Source organism: Drosophila montana, unplaced genomic scaffold, assembly GCF_035044405.1.
Source record: "Drosophila montana isolate Dmon_TW-CO22-7 unplaced genomic scaffold, ASM3504440v1 contig_1505_1, whole genome shotgun sequence".
Classification (NCBI taxonomy): Eukaryota; Metazoa; Arthropoda; class Insecta; order Diptera; family Drosophilidae; genus Drosophila; species Drosophila montana.
Genome location: NW_026996452.1, coordinates 1,606,891 through 1,633,697, shown reverse-complemented (window position 1 = coordinate 1,633,697; position 26,807 = coordinate 1,606,891). Strand labels below are relative to the sequence as shown.

At 37.7% G+C, this 26,807-nt stretch overlaps 2 protein-coding genes across 4 annotated transcripts in view; both read left to right on the top strand.

Annotated features, from left to right (window-relative positions):
• The window catches only part of tinc (tincar), a 76,991-nt gene that overhangs the window by 16,318 nt on the left and 33,866 nt on the right, over nt 1-26,807 (top strand). For all 3 annotated transcript variants that reach the window (XM_064690542.1, XM_064690548.1, XM_064690554.1), the window contains exon 3: nt 15,469-15,512. The gene's annotated coding sequence lies outside the window, so the exon portion shown is untranslated. The remainder of the gene's footprint in view (nt 1-15,468; nt 15,513-26,807) is intronic.
• Nucleotides 12,671-14,203, top strand: LOC135437419 (serine/threonine-protein phosphatase 6 catalytic subunit-like). The gene has a single exon (XM_064695344.1). It carries the CDS (start codon nt 12,805-12,807, stop codon nt 13,714-13,716), a length of 912 nt encoding a protein of 303 aa, XP_064551414.1. The 5' UTR covers nt 12,671-12,804; the 3' UTR covers nt 13,717-14,203.

The following is a 26,807-nucleotide window of genomic DNA, read 5'->3' as shown; positions in this document are numbered from 1 at the left end:
CTTTGTCTCTCCTTCTGTCTGTCTGAATGTTAATCTGAAATATTTCAATGCATATCCTGTTTAATGGCTTTTGTGTGCAGGCTCTTTAGATTTGTATCTGACTGCAGTCCTCAGAAGAGAATAACTCTGTCTCTCTTTCTCTCTCTCTCTCCCTCTAACTCTCTCGCTCGTGTTCTGTTCGTGTCGTCGTCATCTTCATGTCAAAATAATTGTCATAAATTATTTTGTTACCTGCTACTGTTCAGCCAAGCTAAAATTGAAATTGAAACTGTGACGCCGCGTTCTCTACACAATTCTCCAATTCTCTGATGCTCAGTTTCTCTTGTGCTAATTGCATTTCGGCTAGTTTCCTACCTGATGACAAGAATTTCAAGGTGTAAATGCAATTAATTTTCTCAGTCTTCTGACAGCGGGGCGTGGCAACGTGCTATTAGGGCTGCCATCGATTAGAATATGACTTATTTATTTTGCATCTGCTTCCCTTCTCTTTTTCTCTCTCTCTCTCTTTTTCTTTCTCAACAACTGATAAAGTCTCTGGCGGAACACTTTGGCAAACAGAATTTCCTTCATTAAAATGAATCAACTCCAAAAACTAAACTTTACAACAGCGCTGCCTCAAGGGCCGTCTGCCATGCTTGTGGGGCGTGCCAATGGGCTGTTCCGTGGAAGGGGGAGAGGGGCTTGGCGTTAGTTTGGGGACTCTGCATTTTCATTTCGGCAGATTTACGAAAAATTACAATTGTGTACACGGCCACTTCAACTTCAAGTGCCATCCATGTCGCTGCTGCCAGCGTTGCCAACGCTCCGCAGTTAGATCTATTCCTCTTCCCCCCTCCCCCCTAGACACCACAGAAACTCTCCTCTATCGCTCCCCTTCTGCTCTGCTTGCACTTGGCAGTGTTATTCCAACGCCATCGCATTGTTTGACAGCCCCGCACTGCCAACAGAGTCTGATAAAAACTTTTTTGACTGTGCATGCACATAGAGAAGGAGAGGCAATAGAGAGTGGATGAGAACGATTGAGAGCGGGAAAATCGAAGAAAATCAAATGAAACGAAACGAAAACCAAAACCAAACTAGACCAAAAAATCGATAAGAATAACGGACAAGAATTCAAGTCAAATATTTGGCTAAGTCGATAACGAAATACTCTGACATACTTTGATTAGAAGTTATCTAAAATTAATTAAAAAAAAAAAGTAAAAATAGAAACGAAAGGAATTTTATGTTATACTAAAGTAGACCACCAAGCGTATTCACCTGAAAATATAAGTTATTTAAGAAGCTTCTTCAACTAAATTAATTTTTTTTTCATATAATTAAAAGTTTAGTATGTTACAAAAGCTTTCAGATCTATAACCAATATCCAAATTTGTATAGTTTCAGATATTTTGGGCTATATTAAAAGTTGTAAATTCAAATGATCAAAAATAACTCAATTTTATGAACATTTTCCGAATTGTTTTTATTTCTATCCATTAAATAAATTAAATTTGACAAGACCTTATGTGCATGTATTTAGGAATCTGAAATGCAAACAATTTAAGATGAAATTCTTGTAATAAATTGCAAAGCTGATGACAATTTGATAACTCCCTTTGAGTAGAAAATATCCAGTACATGATGGTGCCGGAACCAGAAGAATGTGTGCGAGAGCTGGGGGCGAGTACGAGGTACTGGTACGTCATTTTGCCAATAAATGGAATGCTTCAGACTCTGCGCAGCAGAACATTTTCTTCCTCAACTTTCTATGCCGCCTTCGCTTCGATTACATTTGACAGACGCTGAAAAGTACGTGTTTAGTTATAGACTACCCCAGAGGGCCGACAGAGACAGATATACATAGATATTGAGGAGCTTGTGAAAGGGATAGAGATGGCGATGCGGGCAAAAGGTAATGCCACTTTAAATCGATGTGATAAATGTGCAGAGGTTGCGTCTGCCTATCAATAGAGGAAATATCACATCAAGTGTCTGCCTGGGTCATAAAACACACAACAGGACGGGGCAAGAGTGGAATTGAAGATTGTTAAGGACACGAGAATCAGCTCAAAACTCGGCAGCATCCACTTGAATTTCAGTTCAGACTTCAAGTGCAAATGAGAAAGGACAGCAGCTGGAGGAGTGGCTGTGGCTGTGTGTGGTTTTGTGGCTGCCTGTGGTTTGGTTAATGGTCTACCAAGCGCTTGGTTGGGTGTTAGATATTTATCATTTTGCACTTGGCTCAAGTGACAAACGAGCCGCAAACTGCGTCTGCTAGCCAAAAATTGAAAAATGACTTAAATGGCAGGAGGCAGCACTGCCCGAAGATGTCCAAGGACTGTTCGTAAGTCAATTACAATCCGTAATGGGCCCGGAGCGCAATGAACTTGTCAAAAAGTCACCTTTGTGGGCCACGCACGAGACAATCTTTTGGCCTCATTGTGGTTCTGGCTACTTATCAGTAGCGTTTTGTGTATCTGTCTGAATCTGTATCAGTATCTGTTTTTATATCTGTGTGTAGCTGTATCTGTGTGACAGCTGCCTCTGCTCGTATCTATGTGTGTCAGTTAGTCAACTAAATAGGCCGCACATCATGAAAGTGCCTGCCGCGCCCTGTTCTCCCACTTTAATTCACATTGCTGAGTGGCCGTTGAAGTTGCCCAAAACATTTTTTAGTTCTTTGTTTCTCTCCCCCCTCCCCCTCGTGGAAGTTTTTCAAAACAATTTTTTGTGTTGTCGTCTGTGGCATAAAGTCGCTGTTTGCCTTAGATTTCAAAGTAATTTATGTTTCTATGCCGTAGACCGTTGCTCTGTTTATCTGTCCTTTTGTCTGTTCTCTCTCTCTCCCTCTCTCTCCAATACACTCCCAGAGGGCATTTCAGTTGGTCATGCAACCTGCAACGCAGCGCAATGAAATATTTTCATAATCATAAATCATAAAGTACTTATCGCAATGGAAAGAAAAGTTTTATGGTATGCATTTTCATGAATCATTGATTGTGTGAACTGTGCTCTGAGCTGAGTTTTTACCTTTCATCTTGTTTTATTATATAGATTGGCTCAGCGTTGTTTGAAACAGAAAAAATCAATATTTTATAGATTAGCAACTAGTTTAAAGGGCTTGCTTATTCGAAACCTGTAATATTCAAGACAATTTTTTTTTGCAGGTAAACTTATCTTAAAATCTTTCAAGAGCCTGTCAAATGAGTATATTTAATTCATCAAATGATAAACTTATATTAGCTTTAACTCTTTAAATGGTTAATGGCTTATTTTTCCTTTAAATATATTTTCCTTTATTATTTTGCGTTTGCATATATTTATTGATATTTTTCCGGTTAAAAGAACTTTTGCAGAGTATTAACATTTTCACCTTTGAATAGCTTTCACATTTCCGTTGGTCGTTTCATGTTTCGGCCTTAGATTAAAGTCTCATTTAGCAGGTGTTTTTAAGTCGCCGCATTTGCTGTCCGGGTTTTCTGGCTTTCACTCTCCCCTCCCAAGCGGCTTTTGAGCGGGTGAATGCATTTTTCTCCCCTCCATTACGACTGCGTTATCCGACAGACGCGTTCCCATTTAGCTTGGCTCTCGACACGGCTCATTTGCTTAGACTGTAAGTTTGGTGCATTGGCAAAGCGTTGGCTGATTAAATAGCCCCGATTGCTTTGGCCGAGTATCTTGGCTTGGCTGTGCCAGATCTTAATGAGCAGCCACGGGACAAGCACTCTCGCAGGCACGAGCACAGCACACTGGACACAGCACACTCGACACTCGGCACTTCCGTGACCAGGCCAGGCGACAGTTTTTCTGCGGCCATGATTAATCTCAACACTTTCCGACCCATTAATTTCAGTGTGTCCAGCGGCGAGTGTGCCTTAGCCCCCAATACCAAACTGACCAGCAACCAACCCTCTCTGCCCCAGCTCCAACCCCCACTTACATAAGAAACTAAAGCGTGTGATAATATAAAATTCCAACCCCACTAAGCCCTGACTCGAGTACTTGCTGTGGCTCTGGGCCTGGGGTTGGTTGGGGGCCTCGTTCAGTTTGACATTGTGCAGCTGCCTCATCAAAGGCCTCTTGTTGGGGCTGTTGCCTTCACTCACCTGTCGAGGTTTCGTTACGCCCCGTCGCCTTTCACTCAGCCACACAGCCTCTTGAATGTGCGCCTCGTGCAATGTGACAATACAGGAACTGAAGAGCCCAAGTGGATTTGCAGCCATCTCCCCCCACCCCCGGGATGATGACAAAGAGGTGTTAAAGTAACAAACAGCAGATGGCACTGAGGTGTACGTTGCTCATTGCAATGCCGAGGGCCACAGTTGATTACCTGTAATATGCATATGCAATGGGGTATTTGCAGTGTTACAAAATGTATGTAACGGCGAAATTTGACGTGTATAAAATAATATAAATATAGATACAATTTTTGTGTAATTGCAGTGTATTCAATGTGCAAGCATATTTTACATGTTTTTATACGCATAAAGAATAATTTACTTTTAATATAAATTACGAAATCACAAAAAAAAACAGCAATTATACTATACTAGCGGGTATTGTGTTTAAAATTGTAGATAGTACTTTTTCACCCAGTTCCTGCTCGTGGAACGTCTCTTTAAAAACATGTTGGCATGGATTTTCTCAAATGTGTGAAATACCTCTGAAGTAAATTTGTACAAAGATCTCTGAAAATGCGGGTGTCTTGGCGTGCACTTCCATCACATAAAGTAGGTACAGTGATCATTTCTGAATCCTAGCTCTTGCTGTTTTGACTGACCAATCAGTCAGTTAGTCAGTCAATCACTCAGGACAAACAGTTTTATATTGAGTTTTATATAGAGATTGAATTGTATCGTCTTCGTAATTATTAAAATGGGTTTCCCTGTATATTGTGGGTTTTACATTTGGCATATACTATTTAGCGACAGACGTTCTTCTGGACAGAAGAGTTAAATCAGTATAAAAAATTTTAAGTAAAAAATATACACATAAGGGGGTGTAAAATATAAAGATAGTTAATTGCAATCTACCTAAACTAAACTAAATTAACTGAACTACTGATTTTTTATAATGTGAAAGACTTAATTGTTGTTTAAGCTATTCTCTTTCTATTGTCGATATCGGTTGAGATTTATGGATTACTTTATGTCCCAAAAAGTGCCAAAAAAAATGGTCAAAAATGTAACAATCTTCGGTTTTAGGAGTCTCAAATTAAAAAAAAAAACATCTCGATTTCATTAAACTTGGTAACACAAAAATATATAAGGGGTGTATATATATATATATATATATATATACATATATATATGGTATATTTATTTATTTCATAGGGAGAGTTTTAAAATGCTTAATAATGCATTATTTAGAGTATATGGTAAGTCGCAGTTAATTTGTTAACTGACTGTCATTGGCAGCCCTTTTGTGTCGGAATGTGATAAAATGCCTAAAATATGGCCAGTTACTGGAAGTGGCCTCCTTTCCAAAGGCAGGCAGCGAAATGGGGTCCTGCAAAAGGCCAGTGGTACGTATTATCAATGGCCAGAGTTGTCCCAGAGTTACATTTCGAGGCGTTGGCATGGCAACACCCTAATCTATTTACAAGCAGTCGGTAAAGGCAATACTGAAATTGGAGCTTTGCTAGATGAAACGCATTTATTTTCCTATTGCTTTGCCTTTTGGGCCAGTATACGAAATTACATTTGTGCCTTTAATTTATTGATGTTTCGAATGCGTTGCGGGGTGTGGCCGAACATGTGGCACATGTCTTACAGCCGGGGGTTGCAAGCAGTTGCCAGATGGGGCAGGCGTTAAAAGGTGCAAAAGGTGTGCGTTTGTGTTTGGGTCACCTTGATCCTCTGTGCGGCACTGTGCCGGGTCGCCAGTTGAAAGCTTCATTTCCTGCACGTCTCAAATGAGGCGTGAAAATTGCCAACTAATAGAAAAGGCATAAAAGGGTTGCCCCTAGTGATACGTCATGTGGCACGTGCTGGAATGAAACAGTTGCCAGGTGTTGCCAAAGAAAAGTATTTCTTTTTTTTTTTAGCACGTCCATTAATTTAGCAATGCAAATGTTTCCTGCAACACAGTAATCCCTGCAAGAATTTTGGACAAATTTGCTTTTGCTGCTCCTTTTGTCTGCACCTCGCAACTGGAGCCAAAGTTTAAGCGTCCATAAATTATAAACTGACTGCGGAATTCGCCTTTGGCTCGCTGGCTCGTTAACTTTGAAAACGAAATCCCTGCATCAACTTGGTCTGGCACGCCGCCGCCTGCATATGCCATGCCTCCGGCTATTTACATATGGCGGTATCCTTCTGCCGGGGACAGTCAATCTGTGCAGCAGACGAGATGGAGAGAGAAGGAGAGAGTGCGTCCGACAAACTTAATGTCAGGCGTCACCAGACAACAAAGAAGAGTGCGAATTTATCATTTGCCTGAAATGAGCCAAGAGTGCACAAAAAAGAAAAGCGAAAGCAATGAATTGTCGTCCTGTGGCAACTATAAAAAACAAATCCTCTTTGACTTGCCTGCCGGCAATGAGTTGTAAGTGTGTGTGCGCGTGTGTGTGTGTAGGAAAATCTGCGTGCAAACCCATGAAAAGATGATAAATGAGCTGGGCTTGTACGTTGAAAATTCGTGATAAATAATACTTGATATGGTTACTAAAATATTGTTGTGTTATTTAGATAAATTACTTAAAGTTACAATTCATACGTTGATAATCTAAAACAATAAGAAGACAAGTTTTTATAAAATACGAGAGTTGCTAAAATTGGGAAAATAAATAAAATATTTTTTTTTTTTAATTTTTGGTACATTTTTTTGTTATATACAAATGTTGCCATACCTACTATTTTTTAAAAAAAAAGCACTTTTCGGAATATATCTATTAGGCACATCAAGTTATCTTTACTTCTATAATTTGTTTAAATATAGTTTAACAATGGTATTCATACTTAGATTAAAGATATAGTTCTTCTCTATATCACATTATTTTTATTTCTTTTCTATATTTAATTGAAGAGCAGTTCTCCACTCTCTTTTCATTTAAATTATTATTAACATTTATTTTCAAGTTATACGCTTAAGCGTTCATTTAACAGGCAATATATATTTAAAGAAGGCTACAAAATAAATAAATATATTTATTATTCTTATTTATAATATAATATATTCACTTTTAAATATCATTTTAAATTTCTTGTCAAATTTTTTATATTCGTGTACGCATAAACGTATTAAAACCCGGAGACAATTTTGTCTGCAAGCAAGTACAGCCACAGACACGGGCAACAATGTGCAATTTTAAACTACACTCGCTTCATTATTCTCGAAACACACTCACAAACGCACACACGCACACCCATCACACCACAAAAGTTTCACAGTCACGTAGAAAAGTGTTCGCATAGCTTGGCAAATGTTTTGTGTACTTTTTATGCTAATGTTTTTGCAACAATTTTGTTATGGCAAAAAAACGAGTTGATGGCATCGGACCAAGGTGTGTTCCGGCTCATACACTCATACGCACATACATATGCATATATATATGTGGCGCCTTTTGCGCCTGTGAGTGCTTCACTTCATGCAGCCCTCCTGTTTCCCTTGGCTATGTTATTGTGTTTTTGCTATCACACGCTTGGCTTTTGCTTTGTTTTTGCAATTGGCTACTGATAATATTTTGCATTTTTCACGCAAATGAAACAAAGTTCACGACGTTCGATGGTTAGGGAGCTGGAGTCGTAGATTGTTTGGTGGCCACACAGCAGTCGCGGGAGGGCAATCAAATCGGGTTAAGAATTATGCGAGTCGCATGTATGCGTATTTTGATATATGGTTTGCTGTGAAATGGAAAGCATTTTCCTTTTTCCTCAATTTTACAATTTTATTGTCTAGCTGGGCAAAAGTTAAACATGATTTCCTTATTTCCTTATTTTCATAAAATGTTTGGGGTATCTTGAAACCATTTTTGTTTTTAGAATTTTTCTCGTATTTCCTTTTGATGCGTTGGGCACAAAACATAAATTTCGTTGGTTCCCGATTCCGTCTTTATTTGTTTCTCTCCCTCTTCCTCCCTGCCTCTCTGTCTCGCTTTCCTGCTTTGTGGCTCTTTGTTTGTTGCGGCAGCAGCGCCCGCTGAACAGTTTGACAATCACTGCGGCGCCGTTACGTCACAAACAAACGCCCACACCGCCTGCCCCTTTCACACCCCCAGCGCACGCAAAACTTTTTCCTCTTTTGCAAATGAGATTTCGTTCAGTTGCCGTGATAAATTGTTGATAGCTTTGAATGTGTTTACATTGATGCATGCTTGGAATGTGATGCGGAAATGGGAGAACTGCTTGGGTCTAGGGTGTTGTCGTTTGTGTGTGTGTGGGAGTTTTTGTGGTGTCTGCTATATGTTTGAGAAAGAAGTGTTTGAGCGTCCAAACTGTGGAATTTATTTTCAAGACTCTTTTGTAAAATATTTCTCGTTTTTAATCCACAAAGGCAACGACCTTAATTCAAAAATTATGCAAAAGAATGTTGGTAAGAGTTAAGAAACCGACCTTTGTAAGTACTTATGGTAAAAGCATTGAGTAGTCCTTTTGCTAAATTTAAAGTAAATGATTTCTTTTTTTTTTGTACATTAACTGCTAAGGCTTTTCAAAAAATATATTTCTTAAAATATAAACATCTCTAGTGTTAGTGAACTTTCGTCTTAACAGGTGCACACAAAACGTGACTTTGGGTGCCATTTAGTTTCTATAAGTTAACTTACTTTAATTACCAGCTTGAATCATTACATCCTTGTAGAGGATACTATAGTTTTGCCATGAAATGTGTAACGCGTAGGAGATATCTTCGACCCCATAAACTATATATATTATAGATCAGCATTAAATGCCAAGTTGATACAGGCATGCCCGTCAGACTATCTGTCTGTTTCTATACGAACTAGTCTCTCAGTTTTAAAGCTATCGTCTTGAAATTTGGCATGGGCTCGCCTTGATATCTGAACGATGAAAAGTATGTTCTTATATGAAAAACTTATTAGTTTATCAAGGTATCTAGACCAAGCCCAGCGTTTACTAGTTTAACTATGCTACTTATATATCAGTTAAATCTTATTAATCAATCGGTCTAAAAATTGGTTGTTTTTTTTTTATATATGAATATTTTTATACAAAAAATTTAAAAAACTGTGTGATTTCTTGGCTTGATAATTTAGAAAGCCCCGATTAGTGTGCATGTTCAAAGTAGTTATAATGATGAGAATATTACGAACAACTCCTAAATGCGAATGCGAAATGGGAAAAATATTAATGAATGGCGGTCAGCTAGTGGAAAAATGTTTGTGAAAATTATGCGCTTATATTAGCAGCAGCAGCAGCTGCAACAGCAACAACAACTAGAAAGCAACGTTAAAACAAAATCAACTAAAATCCAATTAAAAGTTAAACGCCACATCGAGCAAGACCAAAAAGTCAAGATGGTGCAACTTGAAATGTTAAATTTTTCAAAACTGTGGCCTGTGCCTTGCAAGTGGCGTCCGTGGTCAAGTTGAAGGCTTTTCGCTAGAGGAGCATGGGGAAGGAGAATGGGCGAGCATATTATAAATAACAGCCAAACACGCAAACAGTTTGTGCAAGTTTATTTGTCAGGTGAAATCTTTTTGAACCCAGCTACCATCTACCCCGAACGAGTTAACGTAGCGTCCCCTTGGCTCTGTTGGCCTCGATTGCGTGCCAAGCTCGGCCAGGATAACAGCACAAATAAGGCAAAATTTGCGCCAAAACGTGGGAACAACAACATTAAGAGAAGGAACTAGTGATGCTTGCTTGCAAAAAGGCTAGTTTAAGAGGGAAAAATAGAGTTAAATAAGCTAAATATAAGCTTAAAAGCCAAAAATAAGTGCAATAGACCAATTTCCTAGTATGACTTTGACAATATATAAACAAATCTCTCAGTTTGACAGCTATCAACAGGAAACTTTTCGGACCACTGTATGATATAGCCGCCATAAGAATGATCGGTCGAATGCTTAGTTTTGTAACTTGGCACTTACAAGCTTTACGTGTGTTAGAAATTTCTTTACACATGTGCATAATCTTATTGACATCGGATTACTAAGTATAACATAAATATCTATAAGAGAAATCTTGAAAAGCATTATTGGTTTTAAGTGTTTTTTTTTTTAACATATCTTGACCCAACTTAGACTATAATCGGTCGAAAACAAAGCTTTTATGTGAAATAATTTCTAATTTTAGAAAAAAAGTAGATCTGCCAGCACAGCTGCAGAGCACCAAGAACAAATTTGATTAAGTTTCTACGCCTTTGGCTGGCTTTAAGTTGAACAATGAGCGTGGAAGCCAGCAAATTAACTAAGAAAACTTCTGCTGGCGGCCGAAAGACTTGGCCGAGAAGGAGCCCAAACGCCGAGCAACGTGCTTTGGTTTACTGAAATACAGACGCTGCAAAGTATGCTACACAGTATATATACATATGTATATATATATATATACAGGCACGTGCGCCATTTTGAATACAACGGACCAACAAGCCAAAGGCGGTATTTTCGTTAGTGTTGTTGGGTGGTGGGGAGAGAGAGAGAGAGGGGGGGGGGGTGTTGTGGTCAGGTGGGCAACGCCTTTATGATTATTGTCTTAAAATTAATCAATGTGTGCGTGTCTGCAGCGGAAGAAGTTTACAGCCTAATAGATTCCTGGCAGAGCACAGTAACCCACCACTCGCCCCGAAAATTAATAGACTCTAAAGCTTAGTTCGAAAAGTTTATGTATTCATGCTTGAAATTAATTAGATTGAGGGCAATATTTGCGGCTGTTGAACAAAAGTTTTACAAATTCGACCCATAGCCACTGCAAGTGTGGCCCTGAATTGGCTAAAACTGTTTGCTTTGACCAAAAACTTGTGCATTTCTCCCGGAGAATTTCTTTCATTTGCCACCTGGCGTTGCGAAACAACCTGGCTTTATGGTTTGTGAACTTAAAGAGGTTCAAATTCCATAATGGATGTTTTTTTTTGCAGTTGTTCAAGTCGTACGCTTTATGCAATGCCGCATGATAGTGATGATGTTGTTGCCAGCTGGCGATTTATATTGCTGTTGCCAATGTCGTTGCCGGCGTTGTTGTTGTTGTTTACTCTTTAGTTGTTATGGCAACTAAATGCTTTTGATTTTCCAGTTCTTAGAATGTGTACTTCTAAGCTAAACTCAGGCATATGTAGATGTATTTATAGATATAGACAAAGCAGATGTCTGAAACTTAGAAGTAGGTTTCTTTTGAGTGTCTGACTGAACGTTGACAAACGCACAAGTCAAACCGTGAGAGCTATAAAGCTGAAATTAATAATAATAAAAATATTCAGTGGCAGTTGTCAATTTGTGTTTGATTCCGATAATCGATAACTATAAAAAGGGCTAGCATTATCAAATTTAACTTGCAGCTTTTAGAATAGTATATATAGATCAAGTCTCTTTCATTTTTAAACAAGTTCGACAGAGGAAATTAACTTTACTTTTTTTTAATTTTATTATTGCTGTCATTATACCCGAAATCAATAACAATAATTTTTTATTTTTATTTTATTTTTTTTATTGGTTCAAAAATAGCATACATTTTTATTACAACACAGTTAGCCTAGGTGATGTTTTGCCAAGCCTGGTTGGGTCCTCAGGCTGTATCGTGGACATACAAATAAATTAAAGAACAAAAATAAGTGAAGATGATAATAAATAAAATATTTCCTTTGTACTCTCAATGAAAGTGCTGTCATATCTATATGTTGGCAGACCACAATCAATACTAGGTTGAGGGTTCGAGCCCATGAGAAGCCGGAAGGCAGTATACTCGTTGTTATTTCAAATTAGCAAATGTGTGTGCTTTAAATAAATATAAACAAAAGTGTTGTCTCCTGTGTAAACGAGGCGAAACAATTTATATAAAGCAAAATATTAACACGGGCAACGAAAACTGTAATGATGTAACTTTTAAATGAGGCTGTTGTTCGCATTTTACTATTACAACCAAAACACACGTGGACTAGGTTGCGTCGGGAAATGCTAGGTATGTTTATTCATGTATGGTACTTCAAAAAAAGGTTTGGTTCAAATACAAAAAAAAATAGTTCTCTTAAATTTAATGAAGAGCGAAAACCACATCCAGTAATAGATGTTTTCCGACTTGTGTACATTAAACAAACCAATAAATATATATTACAATAGTACAAACTCAAGCTAAGCTTAATGCATGTAAAAACCATACTTACAAACCGAATATAAAAAGCAGGCAAAATGTCCGCGCTGCTGACAATATTTTTGTGTTTCTAGCCATGATATTAAATAGTTTCATCATATTTTCATAAAAAAAATGACGACAGGATTATATAAAAATATATTTTACAAAGCAAACGACAGAAAATACTTCGTTCCCACAACAGACATTTTTACCAACTATATAAATTCATTTTTTTGCAACTTAATTTGTGGGGCCAGTAAAAGCATTCAGCTCTTTTGATGAGGATGAATGAATGCAATACAATAAAATTCACATTTGCAAAGAACTAATAAATAAATTCCATAAAATGCAATCTGTAATTCCTAACATGTCTGAACAAGAGTATTTATTTCAATAATGTTTGAATTATTTAAATACTTTTTTTAAACTTTTATTGTGAGTTTATTCAAATCAAGTTAGTATTGAGTAACTTGAGGTGAAAGGAAAACAGCTCCGTTTCAGTTTATTTTTTTGCTGTGCACTTTCCCAGCCGATTTGCTGGACTGCAACAGTATCGAGTGACACAATTGAGACACTTATAATGGGCGATGTTGACAAATGGATTGAGATAGTAAAGAAGTGTCAGTATTTGCCAGAGAATGAATTGGGTAAGCTGTGTAAGATAATATGCGACATACTCCTTGAGGAGGCCAACGTGCAGCCCGTAAGCACGCCCGTCACAGTATGTGGGGATATACACGGTCAGTTCTACGACTTGCAGAAGCTATTTAGCACCGGCGGCGAAGTGCCCGATACGAATTATATATTCATGGGCGATTTTGTGGATCGGGGCTACTATAGCCTGGAGACATTCACCCGGCTGCTTACGCTCAAGGCGCGCTATCCCAGCCAGATAACGCTGCTGCGTGGCAACCACGAAACGCGTCAGATCACCAAGGTCTATGGATTCTTTGACGAGTGCTTCAGCAAGTACGGCAATGCGAATGGCTGGAAATACTGCTGCAATGTCTTCGATCTGCTCACAATTGCTGCGATCATCGACGAGCAGGTGCTCTGCGTGCATGGCGGACTGAGTCCGGAGATTGTGACACTGGATCAAATACGCACAATCGATCGCAATGGCGAAATACCCTATAAGGGCGCTTTCTGCGATCTGGTCTGGTCCGACCCGGAGGATATTGAGGCCTGGGATCAGAGTCCGCGCGGTGCCGGCTGGCTATTTGGCCACAAGGTCACAAATGACTTTATGTCTATCAACAATCTCAGTTTGATATGTCGCGCCCATCAGCTGGTTGACGATGGCCTCAAGTACATGTTCGACGAGAAGCTGGTCACGGTTTGGTCCGCGCCCAACTATTGCTATCGTTGCGGCAATGTGGCGGCCATACTCAGCTTTAAAACAGCTCAGGAGCGTTTTGCACACATATTTCTAGCTGTGCCCGATGCAGACCGCGTCATACCCAAACGCAATGCCACGCCCTATTTTTTGTAATTACCAGCCAACAAAACGAATAGAATCGCCCCCTGCCCTCATATAAACGCACTTAGTAGACAAATAACCCACATCTCATGCACAAGACACGCTATACAAACAGATATCAGGAATAAATGCTATGTTTTGGTCCACGATAGCAAATGAAAGCACAATGTTTATTGAGCTTCAAGCACTTGATGGACTTGCTTGAATTGATTCTTTGTCTCTGTTTTCCAATCAGCCAAAAGATATAAAAGAAACAACAAACAAATGAAAAGTAGACTAACTTTCAATAGTTCATAGACTGTGCAGAATTGCCTTTGTCTGAATTGTGCGGAAACTAAGGAACAATAACTAAGTATATGAACAAAGGTTTAGAGCTTTTTCAAAAGAGTTCAAAAAGTTAATTGGCAAAATTCCTTTTAAGTAAGCAATCGAAAAATTCACGGTTGTCAACAGTAAATACTTTAAACAATATAAAATAAAAATGATTTGATACATTTAACTTTATTATTGATTTTGTTTCTTTAATCACATTTAAGAGTAAAAAAAAATAAGTTATTCCCTAATTGTACATATATTTTTACCAAACTCGCCAACAACATGGCGAGCATATTGCTCCTTTTAGAAATAGCTGAGCGAAAAACAAGTAAACAAATAAATATCCGGAATATATTTACATAGAACTACCATAGAAACGACTTAATTGTTAACAACTTACAGGTTGACAACGTTCTGTAAAGCTCAAAAATAAATACGGCTAAGAGATTAGACTGCTGCATTTATAAGTTTGCCTTATGCTAGCAAGCGTATTTAATTCTCGACAAGCCGCCAATAAATGTTCCTTTCATTATTTAATAAATGAAAGCAAATATTGAATGGCTTTAAAGTAAAATTGATGTTTATCTTCAATTGAGAAGAGCTCAGAACAAGCCAAACAATGTTCGATATCAGCCATTTAAGCCACATTGTTTTCACACTATTTTTGTTTGCCTGCGGAAAGTGCCCAACGCGTTGGTTGGCCCGCTTTGGTATTGCTCGGGGCATGTCAAATGTCAACCGCCATTTTATACAATTTTAAATGGAGGGCAAAAAATTGGTGAAACAAATTGAACAGCATTTTTCAGCTGTCAGCAGTTTAAGTTGATGTAACAAGCAGCCCAGGCAGCCAAGTTGCCCCCAGTCGCAAACATCCCCTAGCGTCATTTTTTTTTTTTTTATTTTTTTTTTTTTTTTAGCGGTTCATTTGACAGCAACGTCAATAATACGCACATAAGTATACAATGTGGGCGGAAGGGGGCGAAGTGCTGGAGGGTTGTATATAGAGACTGGGCTACTCACAGCATTTTTTTATGTCGATTTCATAAAGTTTTTGATTTAGCTCTTGGGCCATAAATTGTAACCAGTGCCTCGCCTAATGGCAGCCGGAAGTGTCCTCTGTGCGCAGCGTTTTGCTAGCATTAGCTGCGCCATTATTATTTGGTGTTCGCCGTTTTTTTTTTTGCCGTCTTTCTCTGCTCTGATTATGATGCCATTTTTGACACTCGATAAAGTCAATAAACAAAATGGGCGCTGTACATTCGATGTGGCTATTTTGTTGCCTCCATTGCTGGGGCGTGTGAGATAAAAGTTGGTGTTCAGCATTTTAATTGGGGTCCAATTGATCGGGCGCTTCGGGTCCTTTATTGTTTGCGCATTTGATTCGCGATGCCGCTCTTTTATAAAACAATCTTTTAATCAATTTTTCCTATTGCCCCGTTTTATTTGCAGCATATCAAAAAGTGCGCCGCGGTTTGGCCAATTTATCTGACATGGTAAGCTCTGACTTTTATTATTTTTAATGGATTTTTAAATGATAAATGATAAAAGTGGCTAGTGGCAAGTTTGTTAACTCGTTGCAATTCAATTAGCCAACAAGTTGCAAATATTTACTTTATTTCAAATAAAATAGTCGGCCTTCACATGAGAAATATTTACTTAAATATATGATGCTATTGTTTATAACACGCAACTGAATTAATTTTCATGTGAAATGCATAATTGAGCGCGATAACTTAATTGAAAAAATGAATTAAATATCAAATGAGAGGCAATTCATTAATTACTGATCAAATTTTACAGATTTAATTTAAGGGTACATTTGTGCTAGAATTTTGCCATTGATATATTTACGATCAGAAATACATTTATTATGTATTTTTTAATATTTTGAATTATTATTTTTCACTCGTACGACTTTACCTAACTTAAAAACTGCATAATTTTATGAAAATATATAAATATGGTCAGCTCGAAAAGTTAAGATATAGAGAACAAAATCCGTTGTTTCTCTCATTTTTAACGAACTTTAGTTTTTGGAAAATAATTTTTTAATATTAATGGTTATTGAAATCATTTTTATTAGGTTCTTAAAAATTCTAAATAAAAAACTAACTATATATAAAGCTAACCCAGTTCTGAAAAAGAAAAGTTTAATTGAATATCCATGGAATACATTTTAATATCTGGACAATTAGTTTGTTTCTGAGAGTACATTCTGTTGTATGACTTACTCGATTTTTATGTACTTAAAAAATTGTCGTTTTAAACGAAATAACATTAATATGATAATTCCTAGATACGCACATACATAAATAATGATGGTATTTTGTAGAAAACGTGTTCCAGCCCATTATCATTTAAAAGGCTTTAAGCCTTAAAAATGGTATATAATTATAAAATGGCATGCCATATTTTTTTCAACATTAGAAACTGTCCAGGGCGTGCGTACTCGAAATTTATGGTTTGTGGCATTAGAAAAACTAGGACGTCTCATATATAGTTTGTATCCAATTAGGTTTAATTGTGGCTAGAAGAGCTCCGGCATGCACAAGAGAATTTTGATTAATAAAACGTGATGCATTAACCTTGATTACTGATTAGTATCTGTAATCAACGCATTGGCCAAGAAAATGATGTATTTTGTTTAGTTACACATAAAATGCGAAACTATATATATTTGAAAACATTATGAGACCCAAGTAGCTTTTAAATTGAACGAAAACAAACAAAAATAACATTGTAAAATGGCGCCAAGCACAAAATGTCTGAATAGCTGTAAAAAGGCAACAAAATGGCTGCCTGCTCCATTCTTTTTTAAATTCAAGTCTGTTGCTGACTTGCTTTGTGCGCGTGTGTGTGTTTCTTATTTTTTAGCTCTTGCGTGCCCCATTTAAATACAGTTTGTTGAACTTTCGCTGTGCAATTTGTATTACTAATGCCAACGGCAAACAAAGGCAAGCCAAAAGCCAAGAGCTGCAGAGTGGAGCTGTTTCAAGTTTGAGGCGAGCCAATGAGTCGAATGATTTGGCCAATTGAAATGCTGCAGCAGCAGTTGCCGCAGCAGTTGCAGCAGCAGTTGCCGCCAGATGCTAGCAATAATTCACTTTTGGATAGCTGAGCATCGGCAGGAGCAAAAATCTAGAGCGTGCAATAAGACCTACAGCAATGGATTAAATATGCAATACGAGTCCGAGTCCCCGTCCTGGTCATAGTCCGAGCTCAGGAAGAGGTTGAGTTATAGCGGCAGCTTCAACTTCAAGTTGAATGCATGTTGTCAACAGAAACTGCTGGAGAAACTTGCCTGAAATGCGTCCATGTGTAAAAATGCCATTGTTTTGTGTTTGGCCGTAAACAAAGCAGCGAACCTAACGGAACACAAGAGAACTTCTTTCCTGCTGTTAAAAACTAGGCAAAAAGGTTAAAATCAGCCAGTGTAAAGCGGAAAAAGCAACGACAACAAGAAGAACAAAAACATTTCTCAACACTTGGCGAACACTTTTACCTGTAAAAGCAATGGACTTCAATGGTCGGAAGATCGTTTCAGTCTTCTTATTTTTTTTGTATAGTACCTGCTAAAGTGCTATTGGGTTCGTTTTTACTTTCTCACGTATGCAGACTGTAGCGGGGCGGGGCTGTTAAAATAAAGACATAGTGGGTGAAAAAACAAACTTGAGAAAGCCCCAAAACAAAAATGTGGCACAAGTAACAGAAAATGTTGCAACTGAACTTGATTGACTTGAAGCTATCTCGCTTTGAAATTAAAATGTTCATTAACAGTATTCTTTTTAAATAATATATATAGATTGGAATAATTTGGGTTTGTAGATACTCAAATTTGGGAGACCAATAATTCCTATAATTGATTAAAAAATATATATACACATAAAAAGATTTATATAAATTAGATATAACGTTAAAAGCATCTTTCTATACAAGAATATAACAGAAACGAAACCAGATTTGTGTTTGCTAAACTGGGTATATCTAAGATTAAAACCCTTCTGTTTTGACCACAGGGCATTTAAAGTTGGTTTTTGTAATTTGAATGCATAAAGTTTTGCTAAGGCTTGGCCAGGCGTTCTGTTGTGGCAGGGGCGTGGCAATAACAAGTCATAAAATACACAGTATAACAAAGCAAACAGAATGCAGGGGACAGTCGGGCGGGACAATGTGCACAGACAGCAGCTGGTACAGTTGAGTGCACAAAATGCCCACAAAATGGTTGACGTCTATCTATTGTGTGCTGTTATTGTTGTAGTCGTTGCTGTTGCTCGTTTCCGGTTTCATAGCAGTCGCATTTTTGGCATGTGTCACCATAGCAAAAGGCAGCCAAAATCTTCACACCACAATTGCATAGGGATATGAAAATGCTTTCGTGTTCGTTTTCATCCGGCCACAATGGAGAAATGCATTTTCACAAATTCCATTTCTGTGAGTTTAAAGAAAATACTTTGAAAGCCATCCAGTTGCGAATTACCAGTTGCCAGCTACAACAATGCCAACCATTAATAATACAAAATGGCTGCACAAATTGAGCATCGCTAAGTCTTTCCTCTGAGCAGTGAGCCCCAAAACTGGCCTATAAATTATTACCCATAAAAATCTGTGCACACTTGTGTGGCGCAGTTTATAAACTGTCCGTTAAATAAAAAGTGGGACAAAACCAAAGACAACAGCAGAGAGCAAAACAATGTTAAACTTTTTGACAAACTGCATGCAAAAAACAATAAATATATAGAGCATTCAGTACAACAAAGGAAAAGTTAAAATAATAGAGCTGAAAAGCGAAGCAGACTTGTGCCCTAACTATAAATATAGTTTCTAAATTTACGATGAGAAAACTGGCAAAAGGAATTTTTATGGGGAAATGGTTGGGCTGACTAGATTAAATTCAATACTCTTTCAATTATTATGATAAATGCAGTAAGAAGATAATTCTGAAAGAAAAAAATAAACATGACAGGAGAGTAAAAACTGATCAGCATACTTGGACATAGCCCAAAGTCAGTTGACTTAACATATATTTATTGTAGATACACCTGATACTTTCGATGCCATCTGTTTAAAGGTGGACATACTTTTATATATACACAATGGCACAGTCGCAGCAGAAGAAAGACATAGGAGTAAATTAAGAGTAAGAGATAGAGAGAAAGATAGAGTGCAAGGGATTAAATTGGAAGTGCAGTTAAAAAGATGGACAACAAAACCTGATAATGAGCATGAAAATATGGAAGCCTCCATTGAATGCATTTTAATCACATAGTAATCTAATTTGTTTTGCATTTGATATACGAGAAGAGAAAATAACAATAAACAATCGGAGCATGAGCGCCTGTAAATCTCACTTGAATACTTGAGAATCGCACAGAAGGGCATCAATAAATTAATACAATTGAAACCTGGCAACATTTGTTGTTTTCAACCTAAAAGTCAAACCTGGTAAGAAAGTTTAAAAAATTTAATAAATGGTAAAACAAATTCTTAATTTAAACGATTGCCCAGAAATAAGTACAAGAAATCTTAAAAAAGCAATAAGGTGTACACAATAAAAATATTAATAAATAAATGTATATTAGAAACGTTAACAAGGCCAAATACTTGTGTTACCTAGCTCTCTTATGCAAAGCGAAAGCTTTGCCCGACTTAATATGCATATTACTCAAATTATGCTGTTTATGATATGGTGGAACCCGCTGGCGAAATAAATTCAATTGATGTTGGTCTTGTGGCATTTTCGAAGCCCCTGTGAAATTACCGCTTCGTTGGCCACCACTTGAGGCGATGGTTCAAGTAAATTTCGTGAGTCAAAATTCCACTTGGCCTTATGAAAATTAGATGAAGCCAAAGCTTAAACTCAAGCATATGCGTCTCGCCTGGCAACGGGGACTACAAACGCCTTTGCCAAAGTGCGAAAGTTAAGTGCTATTAACGTTGATATGCACTGAATGAGTCATGAGTTTTTGCCCCGCATGTACCACATATTTTTCTTTAACCAAAGTAAAAAAAAGAGGAAAGCGAAGAAATTTGATTCAATGAACAACGCAGCAAAGTTTTTTTTTTTTTTATTTGATGCTCAAAGTTTATGCAGCAGGAGTTTATATACTTATATAGGAGCATTCGAAATGCAGCAGTTTAAAGCGGACAAATTTCACCGACTTATCGGTGGCCCATTGTGATAAAGAAATTTATAGCTGACACACACACACACACACACACACATATGGGCACAAAGTAACAAGAAAAGGCGCAGGCTATAGAGGATATGGGCGTTGGTGTGATGTATGGGGACTGCTTGGGCTGTGGCCCATGTCGTTTTGGTAACATGAAACTTTTCTAGAGAATCACAGCTGGCAGCTGAAAATAACACTTATCGCCAGAATGCGCAGGCCAAAAGTTTAGGCAAGCGGGCGGCGGGCCTTGAGGCTGGCTGCTTTAAGTGTCTTAGCAACGTACAAACATATATATATATATATATATATATATATGTATGTATATATACACACATATATAGATATATAGATAAGAGATCTGTGCTTTTATTGGCTCTTGGGAGCAAGAGCAAGTCGTTCTCGTTTGTAGTTTACTTTAAAACTTAATCCCTTCTTATTGAAAGCCAAGCAAAGGATATTCGGATAAATCTTTGGGTTGTGTGTGTGTGTGTGTGTCTATGGCACGTGCTGCTCCATTTTGTTGTTAGTCAACGGGTTGAACGCTGTTTAAGTTCCGGTCCGACGCATCGAGCAATTTATGACTTGATTACAATGAACGTCCAATCCTGCCCAAACGCACGCCCCCTTCGAGCCCGAGGCGTGGGCCTTGATTTCCATTTGCATGGCCATAAAACGTGGGTATCTTTAACTTTGACTGCCGGCGAACTGCTTGGCAAATTGCAAATAATATAATAATAATATAGATAGCCTACAACATTGGGTGCGGTTGCTGCGGGCTGGGAAAGGGAGGAAGGGAGGAGGTAGGTTTGCACAGTGTTTGGGGACAGCCATAAACGTGGCTACAACAGCGACAACAATTCAATTTAACGCTTCATTGAAGTCAATGCCGCTTGGCCTTTTTTTTAAATTTATTTTGTTGTATTCAATCTTTTATTTTGTTTTGTTGATTTAAATTCTGCGCGTGCTGATTTAATATTAAAAAAATTAGTGTTATTTTATTTTGTGCTGTGTGTATGAAAAAAGTTCCAGCCCACGCAGCGTATACTTAATGTGAGTGTTGGCAATGCCTTGCTTTAAATTATGACAGCCAGTTGATTGATGGCCGACAGACTGTCGGCCTGATTGACTGACTGACCAACAGCTGCACAGCTTTTAAAACATCAATTAAGAATTAAATTTCTGATGGGCATCAGGAAAATCCAAGCGCTTAAGGCCAATGAAAAATTGCACGCAATATCAAAATGAAAATGTCATACACAAAATTACAATTCAATCGCCCTCAACGACGCACGTGTGAAATGGCCAAGCCCTACTTGGGCTGATGCGACTCATGCCCATAAATCTACCAAAGGCATTACTCATACATCACACACACACTCACACAAGCGCATAGCGGCAATCTAATAAGCAGCTTACCTCTGTGACCCGCCTCCTTAAAGCAGCTGCAAAAATTTTAGCCAAAATATATACCTACCGCAGCTTTGTCAGTGACATTTGAATTTCTGCGCAAATTTCTTTTTACCCAACTCGGTTTGTTGAACTTGTTGTTGCTGCTGCTGCTGCTGCTGGTTAGCCGAAAATGACGTGACATGCATAAATAATTGAGTTTTGCAGAAGCAGAGCAAGCAACAAGAACAGCAAGAACGACAATAACATTAAGAGCAGGAGCAGCAGCCAAAAGGCAAAACAAACAAAGCCAACGACAAGCGGAAATGAAATATGGCGAATGGCAAAATGGCGGTACGACAGCCGCCATATTGAGCCGTGCACATAAAATATTTATTCGCTGCCATATGGAGCAGCAGCAGTAAAGCTATCCATAAAGCAAATTACAAGGTAAATAAAATTATATATATATAGCTGAGAAAAAGCGAATGTTGAAGTTAATCTACAAATTCGTTTGTATCGATCGCCCAAAAATCACGACTGTCAGCAGGTGAAAAAGGTTAAAATTTATTCAAGTGATTTATGATTTGCAATTAATCAGACAAATGGAAAATGTGTTGCCGTTGCCTTTGCCAAGCAAACAATTTAGGCAAATGAAACACAAATATTGAGCACAAGCAACAACAATAATAAGATACCCAAATCAAATCAATTTCCAGGCAAGGGTAAAGCAAAATATAACGTAAAAAGTTTCATTCGTATATAAGAAGCCTTGGCACGCCCCCTGTTACTGCGTATAATTGCAAGGTATAAAAATAGTTATAGTATTTTTTTAAATATAATAAAAAAACTGTTAGTTTGCAACTATTTAGGATTGTATTATGTTTATAGAATAATAGTAATATATTAATAATAATAATAATACCAATAATAATGACAGTAAGCGGAACATTTTCTCCAGCTGAGTGAAAGCATAAAAATACCTTTTAGGAGAAAGTTTTGCTCGGTTAATTTTTGATCGCCTTTTGGTATATTTAATTTTATTTATACGGGCTTCGTTTTTGTTTTTTTCAAGCCTTACACTAATTAATACGATTAATTTATTTATTTTAATCGGCTCATATTCAACAAATCTGAACTATTCGTAAAAAGAAGTTATACGATTTTTTGTAATGCTGCTGATTAAATTTGCGGCATTAATCGTTTTGATTTTTTATTGTATTTTATATATTTATAAATAGGCGACAAAACGAGTGTCCGTCCAAGTAATTAATAAATTAAAATCAACAAATTTAAAGCCAAAACAGAACACAAAAATGTCTGCAGGTAAAATGTTGTATCATAAATCCAAATACAATTTCAAATCTGATTTATTATGGCATGTGCACAATTTCTCTTTGATATCCTTATGCCCGGACAGTCTGCAATAGTATAATTTTCAATCAATTCATCCAATTTGCCACTGGAAATTTTTAATAAAAAAAATATGAAAACATGATATCAGAATTAATGATAACTAATTATGCATACAACATTTTTGTGTGTGCATTGAATGGAAAACTTTTTTCTACGTTTTGCTGTGAAAATTTATGTAAAACTAATTTGAAGTCTGCGCAGCTTTTTTTTTTATTTCTTTCTTCTTGTGGTTTATTTCCCCAGTTTTCCATCGCTCTTCTAGAATTTCAATTAAACTTTCGCGCGCATCTCCGTCAGCGGCAGCAGCAGCTGTCAACTCGGCCTGGACCGACCTGACCGACCGACTGCGGAGGCGTCTCTAATGGAGCTGCCAGCTTCTGAAACCAACATTTGGTCGCGTTGCTGTCAACATTTGTTGAACACCAAATTTGAGTTTAGTATTTTCCGCTTGACGTTTTGCCTAATGGTTGGATTGTCAGCTGGAGCGGGGCGGGCCGTGGGGGACAAAATTGTTGGCCAAATGAATAATGCATTTTTATCCACAATTTAGCAAAAGCGACGACTAGTTTTATGTGCAGTTGCGCCTGGCAAAAGTTTTACCTGGCTACACCAAAATTTCTCGCTCTCTCTCTCTCTCTCTCTCTCTCTACCCGATTCGATTCTGATCGTAAACTTAATTATGAACAGTGCTTGGGAAATGGCGCTTGCTTTGTGCCAGTTTTGGATGCAAATTGTCAATAGTTTACTTCAGATAGTCTTGATGCGTTTTTATTTTTTCTTTAAGATATTTTTGAAGTTTTTCTTGGCTCTTGTTCTTTTTCTTGTTGGAAAAGTTAAAAGCCAAATAACTTCATTCATATGCATAAACTGCAATCAAAAAGTTTGCCTTTCTGCCTGCTTGCCTGCCTGACTGACAATTTTTCCGTTGGCAAAAGTATTTTCAGTTTTTAATAATCGTGGCTTATATGGGCGCCTGACGCCGGCCAACCAACCAGCCAAGAACCAATCCAGCATCAGCCCAGGCATTGCCAATAACTGTGCTCTTAAGGGCAGAAAGCAAATGCTAAAGTAGATAAATGCCGGAGATGCTGAAGCTGATGGAGATGTTCCATGTAAGTGAGTAAATATTGAGGATGGCACGTTGTGTGTGTGTGTGTGGGGTAGAGAGAGAAAGGGAGAGAAATGTTAAGTTGCGTTTTTTTGAGATATGCATTTATGTAATCAAGATATAGTTCTCTTTCTCGAATACCCTTCCATCGTAAGAAGTGATGTTTCTTATATAAATATATACATATATAACATACAGATTATACTGCAGAACTTTTCGGTTTTCATTATTATGGTAATAATAATAATAATGAATTGTACTCAACATTAAGTTGATTGGCAATTGAGGTTTAAAATATTTTAAGTATTTTGTTAACTTAATTTTACAAGAGCTGAAAAATGGTGTGTAATGTTTTTAGAATTTAAATCGATAGCCGCAGCTAAGAAGTATAAATTTCCTAAACTTTATTTTATAAAAAATCGCTTGCGTTAAGTTTTCTTGTTTTGCCCCAACATAAAATCTTCTCAATTACTGAAAGTTTTGCTTTAGTTTGTGAATGGGTGGGGAGAAATGAAGTGCATTAATGCTTCGTCTTGGTTTAGTTGCCAGATCTGGGTTCGTTGTTGAAGTTGCTCCGCCATTTGGCCTAGTTTCCGTCGCTCATCCATTGAGTTTTATGCAAATATGCACAAATGTGTTCATTGCTTGAAAGTTTATGACACTTGCATGCCCGCTGCTGTAGCCCTTTTGGCAGCATTTGTTGGCGAATGGTCGTGTCATAATCTTTGACAACTATCGGCATTCATGTGGCAAGCCATGGGGCATAGGGTTGCATAGCTCACATTCACGTTTTCCCAGTCCGTCCGTTTTCTATTCCACCGACTTGTTTGAGCCTTGCATTTGATTTGCTGACTGGCCGAGTACAAGAGCTGCCAAGTGCGGCTTTGCTCCACCCAGCTCTCGGTTGCACTTGCACTTTGACTCTTTGATGCAACTGACATTTGCTCAGCATCAGCTGCCAGGTCTCACTCTGACCGGAGGTTAAACAACAATCACTTTGTTGCTGTCTAATGTGACGGGCAGCAGCAGCAGCAGGAGTTAGAGCGGGATCAAAAAGGATTTATTCTATAGTTGCTGGTGTTCCTGTTATTTGTTTGCTGGTTCGGTTTATGAACTGTGTCTTGTTTCCTAGGAAAGCACGGGCACAAAGTTCTGACATTAACTGAAATTGAAAACTGTTGTCCACTTTTGTCTTGTCTCAATTTCTGGCATGTACAATTTTTAATAGCTCGCAACTGAGCGTCCTAGCTCTTTGCGGTCGGTTCGCCTGTCTGTCTTCATCCGGTTGCCTGTCAGTGGACTTATCCTTATAGTCGTGTGGTTTTAGTTCTTTACTTTTGCCAACGTTATGAGAAATACTTGACGTTGAGAGAGTGCCTGGCCAACGAACATTTGATTGTTATCCAGGCCATGGAAAAGCCGCCCTGCACCCACAAAGTGCTGCATAATTACAAAACCACCTTCCCAAGTCTGCGTCTGCTTTTAGAACGTGCTTTGCATATTTCAAAATATGTCAATTGTATACGATATATGCATTTTGTTGTTGAAGCTGTCCAGTGAAATGTGCAGACATATTCTAAATAATTCACAGCTTATTGATAGGTTTTGCGGCAACTGCACTGCACAGCTTTACAATATTGCACTTAACATCAATATAACCACAATCTGCTCCAAATCTCGCACTTTCAATAGAAAATCAATTCAACTGGTTGGCAGGCCAAAGTCCAGTTGGCTTAATGGACAAACATTTGGACAAAGTCTATGGCTTTTAACGCATTACTCATATGTCCCCTCCCCCCCTCAATCATTGCACGCATTGACCCACAAATGCGCTGTGTTTCCTTTGGCCAACTGAAGAGGACGTCGGGGATTGATGTGCAAACAACGTGCCGTTGATTTCAATTTCAATTGCCAGCCCATATGCAATCATATAAACAATTGCGGAGTAAATGCTGCAGAAATATTTACTTTATGGCTTACGCTTGAGCGGTGTGCTTTTTGAATTATAAAAGCATACTTGAGTCTTAAGGATTTCACAATAAATAAATGTCTATTCAGAATATACTATTGACTGCGTTTATATCCCTTCAATAGTCAACGTCAACGGCAATTTAACATATAAAATGAATAAAAAATGCTAAGAATTATCTGTTAATTAACTTTGATGCGCTCTACTTATTTCCATTGCATCAAATATGTCTATATTGAAGCATACACTTATGTTCAACATTATGTATCGACAGTGTAGAGCATTTTTCGATGCAATCTGTCTAACTAGCTCTTATTGTTTGATCAACAGCCTGTCAGTCAATAACACAGTCAGTCAGTTTGTCAGTCAGCCATTCAGGACAAACAGTTTTATATATATAGAGATAATATTTGAGAGTGTGCTCTAAGAGTTACTTGTGTCACATGTCGAATGCAGATTATTTGCAATGACATTTTGTATGCTCTATTATAAATTTTAGATACACGCATACATTTCTATATATTTCTATATTTACTACAAACTTAATAAGTGTGTTGATATCAGAGACTGCAGGGTATCAGTAGCTTACTTAAATATTTTTTTAATATTTTACTGATAACAGGATATCTTCCAGTCTCTTATACTAGACCACAGTATTCTAACATGTTTTAATTTAATTTTACTGCTCACACATGCAATTTTTCACAAAAAGTTAACTTTGTTGTTGTACTCGTTG